General features: G+C 31.0%; 1 protein-coding gene across 1 annotated transcript in view; it reads right to left on the reverse strand.

The window, feature by feature from the left end:
• LOC136980687 (dynein axonemal heavy chain 2-like) overlaps positions 1-22,729 on the reverse strand; it is a 647,596-nt gene that overhangs the window by 219,159 nt on the left and 405,708 nt on the right. Inside the window, exons 29-34 of the mRNA XM_067276853.1 lie at positions 22,183-22,375; positions 16,423-16,550; positions 13,312-13,464; positions 8,155-8,280; positions 4,710-4,928; positions 1,724-1,975 (exon numbers count right to left, since the gene is read on the reverse strand). Of these exons, the coding sequence (XP_067132954.1) occupies positions 1,724-1,975; positions 4,710-4,928; positions 8,155-8,280; positions 13,312-13,464; positions 16,423-16,550; positions 22,183-22,375 (1,071 nt within the window). The remainder of the gene's footprint in view (positions 1-1,723; positions 1,976-4,709; positions 4,929-8,154; positions 8,281-13,311; positions 13,465-16,422; positions 16,551-22,182; positions 22,376-22,729) is intronic.

A 22,729-nucleotide genomic window follows, 5' to 3' on the forward strand; every position in this document is an offset into this window, starting at 1 on the left:
CCACGGCTGACATATGCAGCTGCTGCCTGGCATTCTGCAGCTGAGAAAGAAATAACAAGAAAGAAATTATACAGTGCACAAAGATGTGCGCTCTTATGGATTACGAGAGCATTTCGCACAACATCTACAGATGCACTCCTGGTAATAGCTGGGACCCCACCAATGGACTTGATCTTACCAGAGAAGGTTGCCCTCTACTATTGTAGAAAAGGATACAGCATACGAATAGGCAAAAGAAAGTATGCAGAGAGTGAAATTGATTTGAAACCCACTTCAATAATGTTGCCTAGACCATATGAATGCAAAGCAGTATAAATAACTCAGAATGACGAAAGAGGAGAAATAGAAATATATACAGACGGCTCAAAGATGGATGAGCACGTCGGTGCACGCTTTTCGGCAGTGCACAACAGTGAAGAGATCCACGCAGAAAAGTACAGACTGCAAGATTACTGTACAGTATACCAGGCAGAACTGTTTGCTATTGATCGAGCTATTGAATGGGTGATTTCAACTGGGACAATGAGCCAAGTAATACTAAATGCGGACAGCAGGTCGGCTATCAGTGCTTTACAACAATTTGTGGACACAAATATGATGGCTCTACACATTAAAAACATGATAAATGAAAGTGCAGTGCACATTAAAGTACGATGGGTCAAAGCCCATAGTGGAGTGGATGGAAATGAACGTGCAGACCTCCTGGCCAAGGAGGCTGCAAACTTAACGATGGTGACTCATGGCAAGATCCCTATATCGGGAATCAAGAGACTAATTAGAGAGGAAACTAATGCAGAATGGCAAGAGAGATGGAGCTATTCCTGCAAGGGCAGACATACGTTCTGGCTCTTGCCGAGTGTTGAGGAATGTACTAGAGACTTATATTGGCTTAAAGTCAACTTTATAACAAGTCAACTTTATTCTGGACACTGTAGTAGTAAAAAGTACCTGAAACGTTTTGGAAGAAGTACTGCAGTCTGTGACTGCGGAGAGGAGACTCAAGACCCTAATCATTTACTCCTATGCTGTAATAAATATGCCAAGGAAAGGCAGGATTTACAACTACTCCATGAACAAAACACGAGATTCCCTACTCTGGAACTTTATCACCTTATTCGGGATAGAAGCCTGGCCGGGGAACTTTGGTCCTTTGTGAGAAAGATCTTATTGTAAAGGATGGGAGACAAGTTAACTCCCCAGCCTAGCAGCTGGTAAGCAATTGGCATTTCTTGTATAAGCTAGACAAGAACTTTGTAATTACTCTGTGTGTTATTTATTTCTGTTTGTAAAATGTATGTTTGATCTAAGTAAGTTATTTAAATGAAGCATTATCCTTGTGGTGCCACTGGCGAAACAAGGATGACTGATCCCTGAGGAAGGGAAATGATGATTAAAAAAAAAGGCATCAAAGAGATGCCGACCTTCTGGTCACAAAAATATTCCAAAAATAAAAAATTACTGAAAAACAATGAAAAATCATTTAATATCATATGTAATAACATGATGTTAAATGAATTTAATTAATCCTAAATTATTTCAATTGGTTCTAATTGATATACATTCTAATACTATAATTTATTAAAAATAATTTATCAAAAAATATTTTTTGACTTCTTAATTTATATTAATAGTTTTTGAACTTTTTAGGATAAATATATATATAATATATAATATTTCATAATAAATCAAAAAAAGAACACTTCATAAAATTTTCATTACATACCTGTGGAGACAAAGGAATACGTTCACCATTAATTAATGTCAAAACTTTGTTCTTATCCACTACTGAATTCATACATTCAATCCATGATGAATCTATAGGAGCATCAAAAATTATCCATTTTTCTTCAGCTTTCATATCTAAGCACGATCGTAGCAATGAAGATATTAATCCATCCTTCCATATTCCTGTTACAAAATCGAGTTCACCAAATAATTTCTTTACAGTTAATATTTTAGGGTTTAAAATATATTCCTAAAATAAAAATTTTACTTCTTTATAATTTATTTATAAATATCAAAAATTAGTATATGTGTATTTCTTAACATCTAAATTGTCCACTCTGTTTCATTAGTAAATAGTTTACTTTTTATTTTTTATTTTTATTAACTTTTTTCAGATATATTATATACTACATATACTTCAGAAATGTGTTTAATTTTTCATCATCATCTACGATAATTTATATAAAGTAAACTCAAATTCTAAGATCTCCTATTTTATTTATCAAGGACAATTAATAACGACAAAAAAAAAAAAAAACTGTTGCAGTAATGAAGGTATAGTAATTACCAAACATCACTATTAGTGGCAACACTTTAGCATTGAAATATGAAATTAGTGCCACTTGTTTTCATGTGTTTTGGACACTTCCTAATAACAGAATTCACACTACAAGAGCATCAACATTCTTCATTTGCATGGCCAAAAAATCATTCAAATCCTGAACAGATGACAGAGACATTTAGAGATAGTGCTATGGATGTAAAAACATACACTTGTGGATGAGAAAGTTTCAGAAAGAGCAATCTGAATGTTAACAGTTGACTCCAGAACTCAGAGATAATCATATAGCAAATAATAGCTGTCTGTCAAGAAAAAGGATAATGTTGTAGGAGAAATATGTTGAAAAATGATAAATGTTTCATGACTGTAAATTTTACCATTTTTGAGAAATAAAATAAGAGACCTTAGAACTTGAATGCACTTTGTATATCTTTTAAGAAGCCAAAAAATAATTTGCCAAAAAATTATCTAGTTTTTCTTTAAATTTCTTTTATCTGTGTAATTTTTCCATTCATGCAAGAGAAGAATGGCAAACTAGTGGCACATAGGGAGAAATCATCTGGCACAGAATGTATTATACAATTTTGATTTATAATCTGTCTTTTTCAATCAACTTCTTTACATTTATTCTAATTAAAGCATATCCATTTCATTTCTTTAAATGTCATTATATGAAGTCTAAAAACTTTGGCATCCATTTTAAAGATATGTATACTTATTATACGGCATATGGACTTAAAAAAATTTGCTATTCCTGATATATGGGAAAGTGGGCAACAGTGAGACTCTTTTGTTTAGTGATTTCTTTTTATTTCATTTCATTTCAATACTATAACAACATAAATTCCATGCCTGCTTAAAATAAAGTTTAACATGTTGTGGGGAAGTACTCAATCTTTAAAGTATTCCCCGTGCAGGAACAAAACAAAAAGAAACTTCAAAGAAATAAATCACACACACTATGACTCCAATGCAAGGAACTTAAAGTTTATTTTAGTCCTTCCAATCACTACTCTGTCCCTTCGCTATCACAGACACTAAAACAAAAAGAAACAACACACACAAAAAAAACAATCTCGCGACTCTATCATCTACACGTCCTCTCTCTTTCTTTCTTTCGAAAAAGTCCCTCTTCTTCCGTTGAGCATGCGCAATCTCCCTCTCTTCCTCCTTGATCCAGGTTTTTTTTCATTGTCATCGAAAACGCAGTCCATTCTTACTTTATCCTGCAGCCCACCCAAGGATCACGCAATAGAACACATGATCTTTGGACCACATATCTCCCCTCCTCCCATTAACTTTTACAACAGGAAGCTTTTACGCTATGAGGGCCTGTCCCTCCTTTACACCGTGAACCACCCAAGGGGTTGGTTACAAGCCAGTTAGGTAACAGAACACGTGGTCTTCAGACCACAATGTCTATGTAACATAATATCATGATTTACATTAGCATCTTATACATTTACTGTTTTATAAAATTAAAATCTGTGTGTCAAAAAATTGTCTTACTGTTCTCACATATAAGGTACTGTACAGTGAAATAAGTTATATTTAACTGTAAGACAGGCTTAAAACTTACAAGGAAAGACAATATCCAAAAATATAATGAAACAGAATACACCTTTTTTTATATTTTGCTTTATTTCAATAACAATAAAACATTTTGGTTATATTTTAGTTCACTTCTATTCAATTTTATATTATTAAACTTTGTTCAGTAACAAAGAACATTATTCTATTACTGTATGCATGTAGTTTCATTTCTCAAAGAAAGGAAGGAAAAGAAAAAATAATCAACAAAGTCTGCACAATGAAAAATCAATAAAAAAAGACAAAGGAGACTACCTTCTCCTTAGAAAAAATGCACATACATGTAATCTTTTACCACAGCCAGTCCACCTATGTTAGATGTAGGATTGTCATAGTTGTTGAATCTATCATATCAGATATGCTGACCAGAGTGTGACAGAAATGTTACTAAAGGCAGGATATGTGTTATGTTGCAAAGGGTGTCCACATTGAGCACTTATGATGTCTGAGGTAAAAATGTGTTGAGTTAATCTTTCATTTCATGTATGGTTTATTGTTTACATCATAAACAACAAATCTTACAAGAAAGGAAAAATCCTTTATGAAATTAAACAACATTAAAACCCTGAAAATCTCTGACTAGAATATACAATATTTAAGTTTGTATTTTTAACAAAGATACAAATAAGAATTTTTCAGCCATTAATAAATTTTAATTCCACAGTCTTATATACATATTAGTTTAGTTTATATTGTTTAATAATAAATAAAAAAAAGGTAAGGTAGTCTTAATGTAGTTCATTTGTGTGAAAATTTAAAAGGAATGTATAATCTTAAACTAATATTATTATTTTTATATATTTTATTTATTGTATTAACTTTTAAATCTTACCTTAATAAAATAAAAACCACTAATGTTTAAAGCAGCTAATTGATTTAAAGCTAATCTTAATGTCTTCCAAATTACACTTTTTCCAGATCCACTACTTCCACAAAGAATAATATTTTGATATACATCCATATTTTGATGTAATTGTAATACATTTTTTACTGTACTTGCTTCATCTTGTAGTTTATTTTCTTTCAAAGCAGAATGGATTTCTTTTTCTAACTAAAAATAAATAAATAAAATAATTCTTAATATAACGGAATGATTTCAAAAAGTTTAATTCATGACATAAAATCAAAATGCAATGACTAAGACTTTCATAAATCCTAAGAAATATGTAAAAAACTGTATAATTAAGCTTAAAAGAAGATAATTTTCTTTATTAGATTTTCAATTTTTTATGCAAAAATTATACTAAATTAAAAAGAATAATGATAATGTAATTAAAAATAAAGCTGCAGAATAAAATTTTAAACAGTAATGATAACTTTACAAATTTTGTAATCATGTTACCCACAATCAAGAAATAATGATTACTATACAACATACAATCATAATCATACAAGCAAACATATTGATTTTGAAGACATCACTACTATCTAATTTTTGAATACTATATAAAAATTTAGTAACTGACTGCTTGAGTGCAAAACTATTATTTATAAGAAATAATTGATGCAAATATTTTGCTTTGAATAATATAATAGTTTGTAAGAATATTCCTGAAAAACAGTTCAGAAAAATAAACCCTAAACTGAAATTTTTCATTTAAAATAAAAATAACAACCACCACAAATTCCAATAAAATTTATTTATTTTAAATGTTTTCAATCTTACTGAGAGGTCTTCCTCAGTCTACTATAAATAGAATACTCCAATGTGAGGAGGAAACCCTACTCCTTTTACTTTTATTACATTATATTCTGTATATTTAATTTTTTGGGAGAGATTTTGTTCAGTTTTGGGTGACAACTTTATTCTCCTGACCACAAAACAAAATTCTAAACTATCATACTTCTCACACATCAGTAATGCAGAAGGCTAAGAAAGAAATCTAATTGGTTAGGAGGGTTGAGCTAAGAAGTGTTATGAGTATCCATAAACAACATACTGAGTTATCAAGTTACATAGATTGATTGTGTAAAAAATGATAAATGATGTGCAAGATTCTGGAGTGATATACAGGTTTCAAATCCCTCACAAAAATCCATCAGGTCTCTATCAGTTAAGAAACAAGGGTCTTCTTGATCAACATTATGCTCGTAATGAATTTACAATTTCTGAGAGTAACTTTATTAACATTCAGGACATACCCTCAACTTCACACATAGCTTAGTGTAAGATCCCAGGGAAGGTAAGAGAAAGTTGTATCTCCCTTTCCGGCAACAGCGAAAGTTGTATTTCCCCCTTCCTGCTCACTTGTCACAGATGGCAGTTACGTTGGATGCGCATTACGTGTCACACGAGTGGAGGAGGTCAGTGGAGCTGACGATAAGACGTGGCCGACAGTCGAGGCAAGACACTATTTTATAACAAAACAAGGTTTATTAGGAGTGAAACTAATGTATGAGTACAACGCGTGGTCACGTGGTCACGTGAGAGAAGGGGCTGAGAAAGAGAGTTTAAATATCGGTTGCATACCTCTTCCTTTAATTCCGTGAAGACGGATTCGTCCAATATCCAATTACTATAGGGCACAATATCCAAGAAAAAATAAGTCACACTTATACTCTGATTCTGAAAGCAAATTATTCAAAGCAGGCACAAAAACTTCTTGACTCCAACGACCGATGCCAAGTACACTGCTTGAAAGATGACTAGCCAGTCCCCCTCTGAGGGGGGCAGAAAGAAGCGGCTTTTATAGTTTCGTGGTGAGAAATTATGTCACGCGACTGATTGTTTAGATGTTAAAAGTGCCATCGAAATTTTAAAAATTTATAGTATTGGTCGGTAACAGTAAACTTTACGTTTTGACCACGTGAGAACATTTATTTTTTTATAGAAATGGTTTTTAAAATCCCACGAACTCCGAAGCTCGTTTATGAGTCATTCAAAGGGGATACTTCAGAAAATCCAATAGATCCCGGATTTCACACTCAGCATCCACATTAACATCTGGAAGTAAGCAAGGATGTCACTCAAAGAACATAAAATGCAACTCAAAATGTCACGGTAATAGTTCTTGTAAAAATAAATAACTCTGAAACATTCTTGATTCTCGTAAAAAAGACAAAGTGATTTATGGATCAAAGTTCTTGACAAAGTAATTATTTTTAGTAAATTACTTGTCAGAAAACGTTGACATATTGAACACCGCAACAGATTTTCACAAATGATTACATGTTGTTGAGTAACCTAACTAACCTAACCAGAACATGTCATGGTCAAATATCTTAAAAGCCATGACATGAATTTTGCTTTGAGGTCATTTTGAATTAGCCACAATGCATTGTGGCCGTTTTTACAAATGCCATGACGCAAATTTCACTTTGTGGCCATTTTGAAACGACCACAATATGTTATGGTCGTTTTCTTTGCTCAATGAGCAATTTCGGTCTTTGAGCATAACATATGTAATACTGCTATAATTTTTTTAGTTATTTTTTAATTAATTTGACTTTTTGAAACTTTCATATTCATTGTAATTCATTGTATATAATATTACAATGAATATTACCACTATTCTTAAGATAATATGACCAAATAAACATTAGTTTCTTATATACCAATGTACAGTACATTCCTCTATAACAACATCGTGCTATGAGTGATTGTAATTGATGTATAATTTTGAGTATTCAATTTTATTATTGCACATAAAAAATATATATAATTATTAACTACAGATCTTTTCTTTATGAAGTAGTTCATGTCAGGAAAAAAATGTATGAATATTTACCTACAGAAAATATAAACTGTGTAATAAGAATTTAATTCTCTAATTAAAGTAATGAAAAAAGCTTTGAATAATCACTGTTGGTTTTAAACTCATTATTTTTGAATTGAGTAATAATACATTCTTTTTTTACATATAATCAATTTTGTAAAACTGCAATATTAATCTTCAGTTATTTTTAACTTAATTTGTAATATTTGTTAATCGTAGAAATAATTTGTAATTGTCTAATTTATTTTGTATCACTGCCTATAATAAAATTCTCCTAGTATAAAAACAATTTTTAAATATTTAAATAATATTATAAATGTTTAAATACAGACTAATAATCTTAAACTTATAATTAGTTAAAAAATAAAATATATCTAATTATAATCCTGGAGATACCAATTATAATGTAACATTCACATTGACAATCTACCAGATTTGCAAAATTTGATTTTAATGATTTTTTATAACTATATGGAGGTTTGTAATTACTAGATTATCTTAAGAAATAAAACTATAAATGTAAAAAACATAATTATAATTTAATATAATGTAAAAATTTACCTTATCATAAGGAACAAGAGAAGTTTCAACTCTGGGAAATATATCTTGCAAAATTTCATTAAAAATTTTCAAGTCATTAGATGTCAATACTGAAGTATTCATTTGCATTATTGCTACCAATAAGATCTAAAAAATAATATAATAATATTAGGTTTAAATAAAAATTATTACAAAGATTGTTCAAAAGTAATGCACCATTGTGGTGGGTAAACCCCCCAAGTATTTTATGTATTATTATTAATTTTTTGCTATGTTAACATTTAATATATCTTTCCAACTAACCCTTTCATTTCCCATTGTTAAACCCGCTAAATGGAAAAATAATTACTTTATGGCGTGTTTTGGGCTAGTGGAGTCCCCGTAGTGTGTAAGGGAGCATAAGGACAATTTTTGCCATTCTGAGTCAAGACTACAAGAGGAGAAGCATGTGATGAGAAAGGAGAAAGGTCATTAGCCTCCACCATGATAGCCAGTTAGCAGGGCATGAAGGAGTATATAAAACCCACCAGTCCGTTCAAAGGAAATATTATTTCAGGAAAATGTGGGAAAAAGTAATGGAATACGTTCAGTCCTGTGCAGTCTGCCAAAAGTATAACAGACATAAAGGGAAGGCACCAGTACAGAAGTTTAGTAAAATTTGTCATCCAATGCAAGTACTAGGGATGGATCTGATTGGACCCCTACCTAGGTCAGACCTTGGAAACAGATACATCCTTGTTGAAATTGACCTCTTCTCAAGATATGCCGAGGCCATCCCCATCCCACAACAAACTTCCGAAATAATTGCTGAAACACTATTCGATCATGTCAGCTGCTGATTTGGTTGCCCACAGACATTAATATCAGACAGAGGAGCGAATCTAACCAGTCAAATTATAGAAGGACTATGAGCCAACTTGAAAATAAAGAAGAAAATAACAACATCATACAGACCCACATCAAACGATACTGTGAAGAGGGCCAACAAAACTATTATAAATATAATATCAAAGATCTTAGATGGTGACAATCAAAATTGGGATAAATACATACCCACCGCAATGTTCGCCTACAAAAATAGTGTAAACTCCATGACACATGACACGCCAAACTTCATCATGTATGGGTTCGACCCTACCTTCCCACTGAAGTTAACATTGAAACATCATCCAGGGAAAGCGAAAGTATCAAGTCATATCATGAACAACTTGTGGAAAAGATGCGTGTAGTGTATGAATCCACTAGGAGAATCAGCAAGGAAAGAAAACAGAAATTGCACGAATATTGGAATAAAAAGAGGAACTTAAGGAAGTTCATAGTAGATCAAAGGGTTTGGTTGTTAAGATCCCATCGCGACCCAAATAAAAAAAAGTTTTTTCCTAAATACATGGGTCCTTATTGCATAACTAAGGTGATCAATGATGTTAATGTGAAATTAGGATCAAGGAATAATGACGACAAGAAGACTGTTCACATAAATAGAATTAAACCATACTTCAGACCTCAGCCTGAAAGGAATAAAAACTGTAGAAGCAAGGAAAAAACATTCCTAATGCAAATGGACTACAGATTAATCATAACTGATGAAGGGGAAGAGAACTGTGATTTTGATCCTCGCACTATCCCAATTACCAGAGACAATCAGAAAGGGTACCAGAGACCAACCAAGCTACAACACAATGTAGTCAGAAGACAATTGGAAGAGGATCAGCTGGGGGTGGTCCCCAGGCCATTGAGAGGTCAGCGCATCAATTATCACCTGTTACATCATGGGCACTAGTGCTTTGTAATTGTTATGTAATTGTCACCAAAATACCTGTTGATGGGGAATAATGTGGTGGGTAAACCCCCATGTATTTTATGTATTATTATTAATTTTTTGCTATGTTAATGTTTAATATATCTTTCCAACTAACCTTTTCGTATCCCACTGTTAAACCTGCTAAACGGAAAAATAATTACTTTATGGCGTGTTTTGGACTAGTGGGGTGCCCATACTGTGTAAGGGGGCGTAAGGACGATTTTTGCCATTCTGAGTCAAGACTGTGAGAGGAGAAGCACATGGTGAGAAAGGAGAAAGATATGAGTGAGATGAGTGTTGACGAGAAAGGAACAAGAGAGAGAGGCTCAGTCAACAGAGATTCAGAGGGATTGTGTGAAAGGACTGGAACCATCAAGATATAGAGAAAGTTTTGTAATTGGATATTTCATCCTGCCGAAAGGTGTCCACATGGTCAGGTTGTATCCTCAATTAATTGTGATAGACTTTGCAAATTGCCCAACTCGCCAAACAAAGAAAAGAAATCCCCTCCTAATAAATAATCCCCTCCTGCTCCTGTTGTGCAAAATTTCAAGTCCTGCTATCAGGTGGGGCCACTGCAGCTTTGTTAAAAAGTGGCAATTGTCAGCAACATACATTCCAAGCAGTGTGCAGTGAGAGAATTCCTCATTGCCAAGAGATAAACTATTAGAAATATTCACAAGCAATTGTGTGGTGTCTATGATACTGTAGTTGTCAAACAAAGCACAGAGAAAAGAGTGAGGTCAACAACAGGAATGGAAGATCTCTTGACTTGGCATGGAATCGTTTTTCCATCATAGCTATCATGGCAGTCAGGATGCAAGATGTTGATGAAATGACTCAAGAGAAACAGTGCATTACAGTTACACAGTTATAAGAATATTTGTGCATTAGTACAGGAAATGTTTACATGAACATTCCCTGTACTAATGCACAAATGAACTTTGGTATGCCAAAGTGTGTTCCTGATGGGTCCCAGGTGGCTCACGATTAACTAAAAAGTAGCAAGGAAAACCACTGCATCAGCACTACAAGTTTGAAAGTAATGAGTGTGGCTTGCATCATTATCACAGATGAAACACAAATACACCACTTTAAACCAGAAACAAAGCAATAATTGCTAGAATGGCACCATCTCCACTCACAGAAGAAAAAAAAACAACACAGAAAACCCATACTTTCCAGCAATTACTGTTTAAAAAAACATTTTCAGACACATTCAGGAGTCTGCATCAGATTAAGCGTATACAAAATCAAATGTCTATAGCAAATTCAAAGTTTAGTCATTCAACTTTGTATACACTTAACCTGATGCAGGCCATTGAATGTGGCTAAAAACATTTGTTTATTAAACTGTTATTAGTGGAAAATGGTATTTTTTTTTTTTGTTACATATTAGTTCCAGCTTACAAAGTCAACAAAACAAAAAAAAAAAAATAATAACAGTCATTTCATCAGTAGGAAAGGTTAAGATCAGTATGTTTTGGGACATTCACAATGTCATTTTGATGGATGTCATGCCCAAAAGATCTACCATTAACTCAGAAGTTTATATCACCATACTGAAAAAGCTGAAGAAGCATTATCAATAAGTCAGATGTGAGAAATACCCATGCAACCTGCTCCTTCAGCATGACAATGCAAGGCCACACACAAGTTTGCAGATTCATGAGGTGATCATAAAATCAGTTTCACAGAATTGTCATATCCATTGTACAATGCTGACTTAGCACTTTCAGATTTTTACTTTTTGACCTCTTTTTAGCTGGCAGAGAAAAGTTAACAAAATGAATTGAAACTAAATTGAAAATTAAATGCTAATTGTCTACTGTTTAAGTGTTCAAGTTGAAAATTGAGTGCTTGATCATTTAAAAAAAATTATATACATGTATTCTTCTAGCTTAAGTAAAAGTTAGCAAGCAGTCAAACAAATAATGAGTGAAATAAATACTTAACAAAAAATTGAGTTCTTCAAAAATTATAATTTATAATAGTTGTTGTTGCTTTATATGATTACTTGTTTTACATTAGTGAAATGTAAAACAAGTAATCATATAAAGCAACAACAACTGCCATATGACATTGGGCTAAATAATGACTATAATAATTATGAATTACTGATAAATTTGACCTAATGTAAGAAAAGAATCGGCTGGAGCAGGACTCAAACCTGCAACTCCCACTTGCCATGCGGATGCATTGCCAATTATGCTATCATCAGACCAGAAGTTGAAACTATTTACAATATACAAGAAGGTACTCAACTGGCATTGTAATGACTGTCAATGGTCATAACATAAGCTCATATATGCTGGAAAGGGAGATCAGACCAAAGGTCTGTAAAGATAGTAAAAAAGGGGGGGATAATAATTATTATTGTTGTTGTTGTTGCTACTGTTATTATTATCATTGTTACTGTTGTGATCTAGGTAATTTTAATGTTCTTTAATTCTGCTATTTGTGTTGTGGGTATTTCCCCACAGATGGCGCTCTGGCTCTATGTATAAAAACAGAACCCTTTGTTGTAGCCGACCCCTTTTTCCTTTGTGTGTAAAAGAAGACATGTGCTAAATAAAAGTGTTATACTAAAGTGATAAAATCTAGTTCTTTGTCCCTAAAACATTAAAAATTTGAACAAGGTCCAGGTAGTGTAATTGGCAATGCATCTGCACGGTAAGCAGAAATTGTGGGTTTGAGTCCCACTCTGGGCCGATTCTTTTCTTCTAGTGGTGCTAAATTATTTATTTAAAATTATAATTATTAAATTTATCAAGAGATGGTGCCTAATGCCTAACTCAAGTGCCCAATTGTCTTATAAATTATTAATATTATAGCCGTTTCTAGCCCAATAATATTCAACTTTGGTTGGTGTATAGCTTTAAAGTATATTGGGTTTAGTGATGTTTGTTTATTTATATACAAGAATTATTTTCAGACAGTTTTGTGATGACAGGAGAAAAACAATCAATGGTGCAATCTTTCTCCCCCATTGTTAGAAAACATGAGATACAAACAAATCCCCACTCCCTAACTACTTACGTAATATTTTAAAAAATATAATATTAAAGACTAAATACAAAAAAATTTTCAGTCTTCTGAACATTCATTCTTAATCACCAGAACAAAATTAATACTAGCAGAATTGACTTTTCTTTATAGGCTCGTCCCTGCTGATATTTGTGCAAGTTGCATTTAAGTATTACATCAGTAATTCTTAAATGCAATTTGCATTTGTAAATTTAACCCTGTAAATGGTCTTTATGGGTTAAGTGGAACTAGGCTACCTGTATCTCATGCTTATGATATTGATTCTACATTAAATTCTAAAATATTGATTTATAATTGATAGTTTGAAAGATTTTTAATAGAAATATTACCTCTTCATCCGTTTTTGATGGAAATTCTCTTTTTTTCATTATGGCATACTTCAATAATGCCACTAAACTTTCCAAATTGAAATTATAATGATTCTGTTTGGATAAGTAATGTGCAGACAAATTATATAATGCAAATACTTTTTTGGCCAATGCCTAGAAAAAAAAATTAAGTTATAATATTTAATTAAACATTTTGTTACTGGTTTTGTTGTTGATTTTAAAAAATTAAAAGCTATTGGTTTTTTTCAGTAACATATCATACAAGGAGCAGTTGTTGATATAGGCTTTATTGATGGAAGAAATGCATTTTGGGTCAGATGCAACTATGGACTTAAGGAGAATGTGAACTCTGCCTGCCTCTACCTTATGTAACCTTAAATACTGTGTTTACTCTTTTGGTATTTTAAACATCATTGTTGCGTCCATAAAATAAATGATTACTTGTTAACATATATAATTAACTTTATTATAATAGAAACATAACTGTGTGATAATACAATGTAATGTTGTGCCTCCAGGTCTAAGTGCTACTACAGCTAACGCACGACTGACCAAAGACAAAGGAAAATGACAAAGGTCAGAGGTGCAGGGTTGCCTAACTAGGTCAAGGGGCAATTTGGTGTGGGTTATCCCCTGGAAATTTACATACATAACAACCATCCACCTCATATTTTCTCCCCATCTACAGCAATCCTTATGAACAGATTCTACCCAGTCAATTACCCAATATTTTCTTTAATGTCAATTTGTAACCAATAATCAACTATTATAAGGACTGAAGAGGGGTCATTAAGACTTAAAATGCATTTCCTCCATCAATAAAGCTTATGTCAACAACTGGTCTTTGTATGATATGTTACTGAAAAAATGCCAAAAACTTTTAATTCTTTAAAAGTTATATTATTTTATTTTTTTTTAAACTTTTACATAATTTTAAATTATTATATATTCATAACTTTAGTTATTAAGGTGCCCCTCTAAAAATTTAATTTATGATTAACTAAATATGTAAAATTTAATTATTTTCAATTTTTTGAGAATAGATAATTGATAATGTTTTATTTTAATAGATTTCTAAGATTAGCATAGTAAATAATAATTCTAAACATGCCATCAATGGAGCTGTGGAAACCTAGGCATTCTGTTCTTTTCATAACAGTATACCAAATGTAATACATAAATTATGACATGTAATTTACCATGATAAAGATGTAGTTAGTAAATTATTTAAAAGTAATTTATTTGTTGTAAGTTGGATCGTACCTTCTTGAATTATAGGTATAGAATTCGGTGGATAGGCTTACAAGATTTATTCTATGATTTTACATCAATCAACTAGTCTCGACTTATATGAGTAACAACATAAGCATGTCAAAAGTAAAACTCTAAACTCATTCACATTGTTATTCATATAACTTGGTATGCATAAGTTCATATAACGTTATTTGCATAATTAATACAAACTTGATGAGTGAACAAGTCTTACTGAACACATTAGTCTTGGTGACACAGTCACAGTGTATCAACAAATTATCAAGATATATGATATAATACAGATTTTTCATTGTAATATTTGATTGAATATCTGTTATAATCACATCCCAATCAAACTTTATCATTGTTCATTTTTTACCTTGCTCCCATTTATTACAAATGCCATTAATTTAAAATATGATTAACTTTTTATTCATTTTATAAACCATTAATATTTCCTAACAAACTTTCTTTCACTCACCAAATTTTTTACATAACAATTGTTAATCACACATTCCAAAAATAGATGTGAAAAACTTTAGAAGTAGTTTTTTGAAATTTAGCACAAAATATCATTATTATGTACTGAAAATTTTTTTCATAATTTTTATAGAAAATACTATTCCTTATGAAACTGTGGTCGTCAGCCATAATATTATATTTGTATACTTATTATTTTAAGTTAGGCTTAGTATTTTCTTTGTTCTATTGTTCTAACTTTTCTAGAATTTTCCTCTGTAATCTTTTTTTCCTTGGGTGGGATTATTGATTCTAAGAAATGGCAAATAAGACCCGAGGGGCCAAGAGAACCAGGAAGAGTGAAGCTTGGGTTCAGATTCCAGAGTGAGGATATAAAAGGGTAGTGCTCCAGACTGGATACAGGAAGATTGGATGCTATGTGGAGCCATTGGAATCGAAAATGAATACTTCCCACAAAAGAATTTTGAGAAAGATTATGAGAATACCATACAAAAAGGTGTACAGGAGCAACAATAAGACAATGATCCAAGAAAGACTCCAGGACGGTAACCCACCCAAGATCATGAAGCCGAGGAATCCTGGGTATTTCTATCTTCCCCTATTACTATCTTTAATTATCTATTTTTCCTTTCCTTCTTTAGTTATAAGTAAAATAAGTACTAGTTATAATTCACCCCGTGTATATTTTCCGGTTTCGTTAGATCTGTTGTCTGGGATATAAACTCCAACACCTGTGTGTATTTAAATCATTGTTTTGTACATTAGGATTACATATTAAGAACCTGTTCAAAGCAAAAATAAATTACTTTGTGTTAATATTCTTAACATCTATTTTCTGTATTATTCCGTTCATGGAATCACATACTCATCGCATCGAACATCACAAAACAATATTACAGATAAATCTATATATTTAACAACATTATATATTTTTCTTATTATTTGTAACCTGATTTATACAAAATTGAATTATACTTTGATTTTATAATATCTTGATGATAGAATTTACAATATGAGCTTAAAATAAATCATATGTTCAAAAATGTAGATTGATTCTGTGAAAATTAGTTAATAAAAAATCAATAGATTGAAAGTTAATTTATAGACTAATCATTAAGTAGAACAATAAATGGTCAATTTGTTAAAAATTAATTCATTAAATAGTTATAAATGATCATTTAAATAAATTAAAATTTCATGAATTTTTTAAAAATGGATGTTTTTAAGATGAACCACAAACCAATCAGTGAATATCAATAAACTGATATTCAACTGATTGGTGGAATGTAGGAAACAGATACATTCCTGAAATATTACTTCCCATATATTATATAATTGTCCTCATAAAAGAATTAGATAGAATTTATAAAAAGTTACCTTAGAATTACTATATCCATTAACATATAATATTATTTGAGCTATGAATAATGTATCAGGGGAAATCATTGCAACTGGCCTAAACATTTTCTTTACATTGTCAGGAACAGTTTCATATTTTATGCTCTCTAAAAGAAAACAAAATTTAAATTACTTTCAGGAATAATTTTAAATAAAATTTAATAAATAATTCAATAAATATCAACTTACATATATATTATATGCAAAATTAAAAAATTAATAATAATAATGGTTTTAATAGAATAAAATTTTTCATTCAAATTACTTAAACAATATTACTGAATAACATATAAGTATATGAATTAAATGTTTTTGGAAATTAGTTCAATTTCTAGAGATTGAGCTTCTGAAATTGAGAAATTAAGTTATCTAGAATTCTGATAGATAATTATTGTCAATGATAATAGTCTTTTGATGTCCATAAAAAATATTAAAGAAAATCTCTTGTAATCTTAATAAACTCAAAAACTTAGAAGAAATTATTATTTTTATAACAGAGATGATATGTTGTGTGTTCTCAAAATGACAGATACAATAAACTTGCAAGACAAAAGAATGCAAAAGAAATTTATTTATCGTCAAAACAATATCAAAGCCATATATATTTAAGCTGTTCCTGTGATAAGATATATATAATGTTGTGTTATGCATACACATTTAAGAGAAAGTCAATTACAACTACAATAACTAACAAAGCTTTATTGCTCGTAACAAAGAATAATGTACAGACACCAGTCACTAGTATGACGTCCAACACAAAACTGGTTATCACAGGAAGTAGACAAAGGATATCATACAATGTACAGTAGACAAAACTAAGCACCATTTATCAGCAGTTAGGCAAACTATCTAACTGACACATGACAATATACAGCTAGTATTATTAATTGGATGCAAACAAACTTGGACAAGTTATGCAGAAAAACATGTAAATCAAATATCACTCATAAAATTTTCATTCTGATAGCTTGTAGGTCAAAAATGTGAAAGAAAAATAAACATTTTTAATTGCCTTGAGCAACCATCTTCAGGTTAAAAGAACTGATTTGGAAACAGAATGACAAATGGAATGTTATAATTTAGAATATGAAAAGATCAATGTCTGATTGGAAGTCAGAAGTCACATGGTTTCACTAAAGTGAAAAATATTGATACATTAAATTTCAAATAATGCCTCCAAGCTGGTGATAACATATTATTGTCCTTGTAGTTAATTATTACATTGTTTCTGATGGCCTTGTAAATTTCTAACATTTTAAGGTACTTAAGTTGTGGAGGCTCCCATTTATGGTAAATAAGTTGTGCATTGTTGATGTTTACAGATAAACTTTATTTCATTGTTGATATGTGCAGGTAAACTGCACATCCTCATCAAGACATATGCAGCTAATGCTGTTAATAGCACTTTTATTTCATATTGAGACATCTCAATATGAAATAAACTTAAATTAAACCAATAATATCTTTAACCAGAGACTGTATATGTTATAACAGAGAAGTGTAGTTATCAAAATTTAGAGCCATTACAGTGTGGTTGTTCGGAAGGAGATATTTATGGGTCCGCGAGTCACGGTTACAAATAACAATGCAGAGATAAAAATTCACACAATGAATTTTCCTTTTTATTTCCTCTGAATGCGGTACTTTTAATACATGAATCCCAACCCGACAGAATTTCACTTCTATATCTTTACAGGGGAGTGAGTCCCTCCTATTATTTTTACAGATGGATTCCACACGCACGCGTAACAAAGAACAAACGAATAACCTTAATGACTAATTTGAAACTAAACTTACATCTAACTTAAAATAATAAGGAAAAGAAAAAGATAGACTTAGGAAAGCAAGAGAACGATAGGAAAGAAAGTAGTAAGTACCCGGGTCCAAGTTGTCTGATCGATGTCCTTAATGATTCTTGTCCTCACAATCGTTATTCTTCTCTTTCTTTAATAAACAAGTGGTTCTATGTTTGGACCCTTGTATCTATTTCTCTCCCTGGTCTTCTCAGGTTCTCTGTCTCGTTGACTGCAGTCAAACGAGTCAGAGAACTTCTCTTTCACCCTCTTTTGAGTCTGGAGCGCTGCATCCGGCGTCTGTCTTCCTCGAGGTCCAACCCAAAAAAGTATCGCCTGTTTTACTGCTGAGCCCTCAGGGCTCCTTCTCTTCTTTTGTTCGCCCTCCCCAAATTCGGGGAAGTCCTAATACCCTCGATTCTTAGAAGGGGTAATCCTTCCCCTCCAGCAATAACGGTTGAGATAAAGGAACAGAAATAAAGTAGAAAAGAAGGAAGAAGAAAGAAAGAAAGAATATATATATATGCATATGTTTTGTAACTTATAAACTAAAAAAAAAAACAAACAAGAAAACAATATGGCTGACGGCCACAACAGATTACACTGACTTAATATTAAATTCTTCCTAACTTGTTTGGAATAAAAACTTATGTAGACAGAAAAGAACTATATCAATGTGCTCTCTAGTTTTCAGAGACATTGTCAAAATAATAATTAAATGGGTGGAAAATCAATGTATTAAGAACTTTAATAATAAATATCAAATTACAGTAGAGCGTCGTTAATCGGAACGTCGGTAATCAAAATGGCCGGAAATCGGAACGATTTTCAGTCGGACTGTGTCATGCTGAATCGAACGTTTTTGATACTAGATTTACTTCTAAAGTATAATTTTCATGTTTTTTATATTCTTCGATATATTTATTTTGTTTGTACAAAATGCAGAAATAATTTTTAACGATATGATAGCCTCGATTATTATTATAAAAATTTTCATTAGGCTTAAAATCGACGAAAATTCAACACTAAGCGACACGCAACGGAGAAAAATTCAACACAAAGCGACACGCAATGGAGAAAAATTTGAACATCGGACAGGTTAATATATTTTTTCGTACAAAATCAGAAATCGAAACAAATGACTAATTGGAACAACCCCAGTCCCCAATTGATTCCAATTTTCGACGCTCTACTGTAATCCTAAGATGTTGGAATGATATGTTAGTTATATTTAAGGGCAAATGTATAATCAAAGAATTCATAAATTCCATAAATAAAAATTTAGTTGGAATATCTATTAAGCAAACGAATAAAAATTTAAAGGAGGTTAATTTTCTGAACATAACAATTTACAAGAAAAGAATTAGCTGGAGTACCAAGATTTACTATAAGCCCATATTGAACAATTCATTTGTACACTGGTACAGGGGATATATGTAAACATAAGCAAGCAGCATATGGGGCATTGATCAATAGTCATAATGCACTCATCAGAAAGAGAAAACAGAGATTTGGAAATTAAGCTAATTAAAAAAATAGCTTACAAACAAGTTCCTTTAACATCATAAATGGCCTTTTTAGCATCTTTTAAGAAATAGACTGAATCTTTGCTTTGTATTTTCTTTGCAAAGCAAAACAAGCAATAGTAGTAAAAGGTAAAGAAGTGATCGCCAAAAAGGGGATTACTTCTTTACCCTTATGCCAAAAAAGCAGTATATCATTTAGCAGTTCAAAAAACCCCTTCAGTTGTAATCTCCTAAAAATAGATTAGAACAAATTAAGTGTGCTATCTAAATCAGGTACATGCAACAAGGCTTTTTTAGATTAAATATTTTTTACATAGTATCAACATCCAGGTCAATTTAAACAAAAGTCAAAGAGCACTACAGGTTAGTAACCTGTACACACTAGTACTAATCATTGTGTAAACCAAGGCTGTGGAGTTAGAGTCAGATTCAGGAGGAATTTCTGGCCAGAGGAGTTGGAGTTGAAAAAAGTGTCGACTCCGACTCCTGCATTTTAAATTTACTTTAGATTTTTAATTTAAATGAAAGAAAATTTATTATTTATTTATTAATTTTTAAAAATGTTTTTGTATTTTGTTATAATTCATTTATTTTAAATACAAAATGCATCAATTTAATTTATTAAATATGTAGTGTTCTTTGAAGAATTTGTGTTTAGTAGTTAAATTATTTTGACCCAATTGAATTTAAATATTTTTGAATCGTTCCTTTATCATCTCTGCTCTAAGTAAGAACTCTATTTTTCTGAATGAGCCTGACTAATAAATCAAAATACATATTTTTCTTTTCTGAACAAAGGGCTGAAGTAGCTAGATTGCACATTTTTAGTTGGACTAACTCTTCTGAAAGGGTGAAATTGAAGTGCATATGCTGTCAAATCTATGTAGATGTAGAATTTTATTGCCCCCTTTCTCCTCTTATTAAATATTTGTTAAAAATCAATTTTTTATACAAATAAATATTAATGTAAATTAAATATTAAAAACATGAACTATGAAAGTATTTGGGTAAATGCCCAAGGCTCCTTTCAGAGTTCAAAGTAGGGTACCCCCCTTATGAGTGCCTCTTCCCCCATAAAATGACTTGGTATTTAATTTTGTCAGAGTTGGGGAGTTGGAGTTGGCCTACTAAAATCATCAGGAGTCAGAGTTGAGTGTTTTTTTTTTATCGACTTTGCAGCCCTGGTGTAGACCATGATTCCTAATAGAGCTGCTAGGACACATATTTATTGCTTATCTTGACACCTAATTGTTATAAATACCAACAATGTGAAAGAGCTACAAAATTGTTGAAAGCATCTTCTTGATAAAACAAATTTTAGGAAAGTAACAGGTTCAAATGAAAATAATTTCATTATTATTTAATAAGGGTTCATTTCAAACTCTGTTGCATTTTCATATTACATCTCTTTATAATGCAGAGAAGAATTAAATTTTAATAATTAAAAGCTTACAGACGTTTTTCCACTTAGTTAGCTATTAGTCTTATGTTGAGTTCTATTATCTTGCAAAAACTCTATTTTAGACCTAACCTACATTCTTCACAATTTCAATTTTGTTCTATATGTTCCTTTCTTCTTAAAATAATTTTTAAATTTCTATATTCTAAGGTTATATTCCATATAACATGGTTAAAAACAGTCTTTGATTCATATAAACTGAAGATGGTTCAACAAACCAAAAATTTTTTAAATAACAATTTTTTTAGTATCTATACAAAGTAGTGCTAAAAGTAATTCATTAAATTTGGTTTTCACATGTTTTAGATGATGAGGAAGGGTTTTATGAATTTAAAAAAAAAAAAAAAAAAAAATAGTTTCAAAAATCATCACAAGGAGTGATGATCTATGTAAAGTCCATGTCATTTAGATTTAGTCAACCGTAATTAGCTTATTCAGATATAAGCCTGTTTAATTAATGATAATTTTAATAAAAATGTAATTGTTATTCTTAACTACTGCCACATATACAATAGGTTTCATCAAATCGGTTGTGTGCTGCAGTTAAGAACGACATCTTGCAGTATCAGTTACTGGTTTTAATCACAGCCATCACATTGAATACATCCTCTTATTGCCATTAACAGCCTGAGGACACCTCTTTAACAGTATTGTATTTCATTCTGGCAATATTACATTCATACTGATTGACTACAAATGTCTTTGTAAATCTAACTGACATGGACTCCACACAGCACCCCTAGTGGTGATTTCTGGAACTTTTTCCCATAAAGCTCTTCATCATGGTCTGAAATATGTGAAAATCAAATTTAACAAAGGTTGCTCATTGCCTCTCTGCAGAAGGTGCCAAATAGGGTAACTTTAATTTAAATTTCCCTATATATGTAAGATATAATCCATCAACACAGCAATAATAATAATAATAATAATAATAATAATAATAACTTAATTTGATACATACCACAATATAAAGAAGGATGTACTGTAATAAATATTCCACAGCTTTTTTTCAACTTAATCTCTTGTTGTCCAAATACAAATATATCTTTATTTTGTGAAAGAGCCGCATAAACAGAATGGAATTGATATGATACAACTGACATAATTTCTTTTCTTATGTTAAAGAATCCATCAAATATACACCAAGCACCATTCTTTATTATACATAAAATAATAAATATATTAGATTTTTAGAATGTTTCACATGAATTTGATGATAAACAAAATGCAAAATATGTAAATTAAAATCATAAATCTGTTATGATAACATTTTTCAAAAATTTTTCATATTTTTCATAAGTAATTTATTTGTTTATAAAAAGTCAAAAACTAATATTTATTTTTAAAATGCCATAGAATATAAATTATAAATTTAAATATTTTATTATATATAGGAATATTTCCAAACCAAGAATACTGTGCATAATACCACGAATACTGTGAAAGATGAAAAAATTTATTTTTAAATGAATAAAAGGCATTTCTTTAAAAATTTTTAAAATAATTTT

Source organism: Centruroides vittatus, unplaced genomic scaffold (genome assembly GCF_030686945.1).
Source record: "Centruroides vittatus isolate TY-2023 unplaced genomic scaffold, ASM3068694v2 contig_717, whole genome shotgun sequence".
Taxonomy (NCBI): Eukaryota; Metazoa; Arthropoda; class Arachnida; order Scorpiones; family Buthidae; genus Centruroides; species Centruroides vittatus.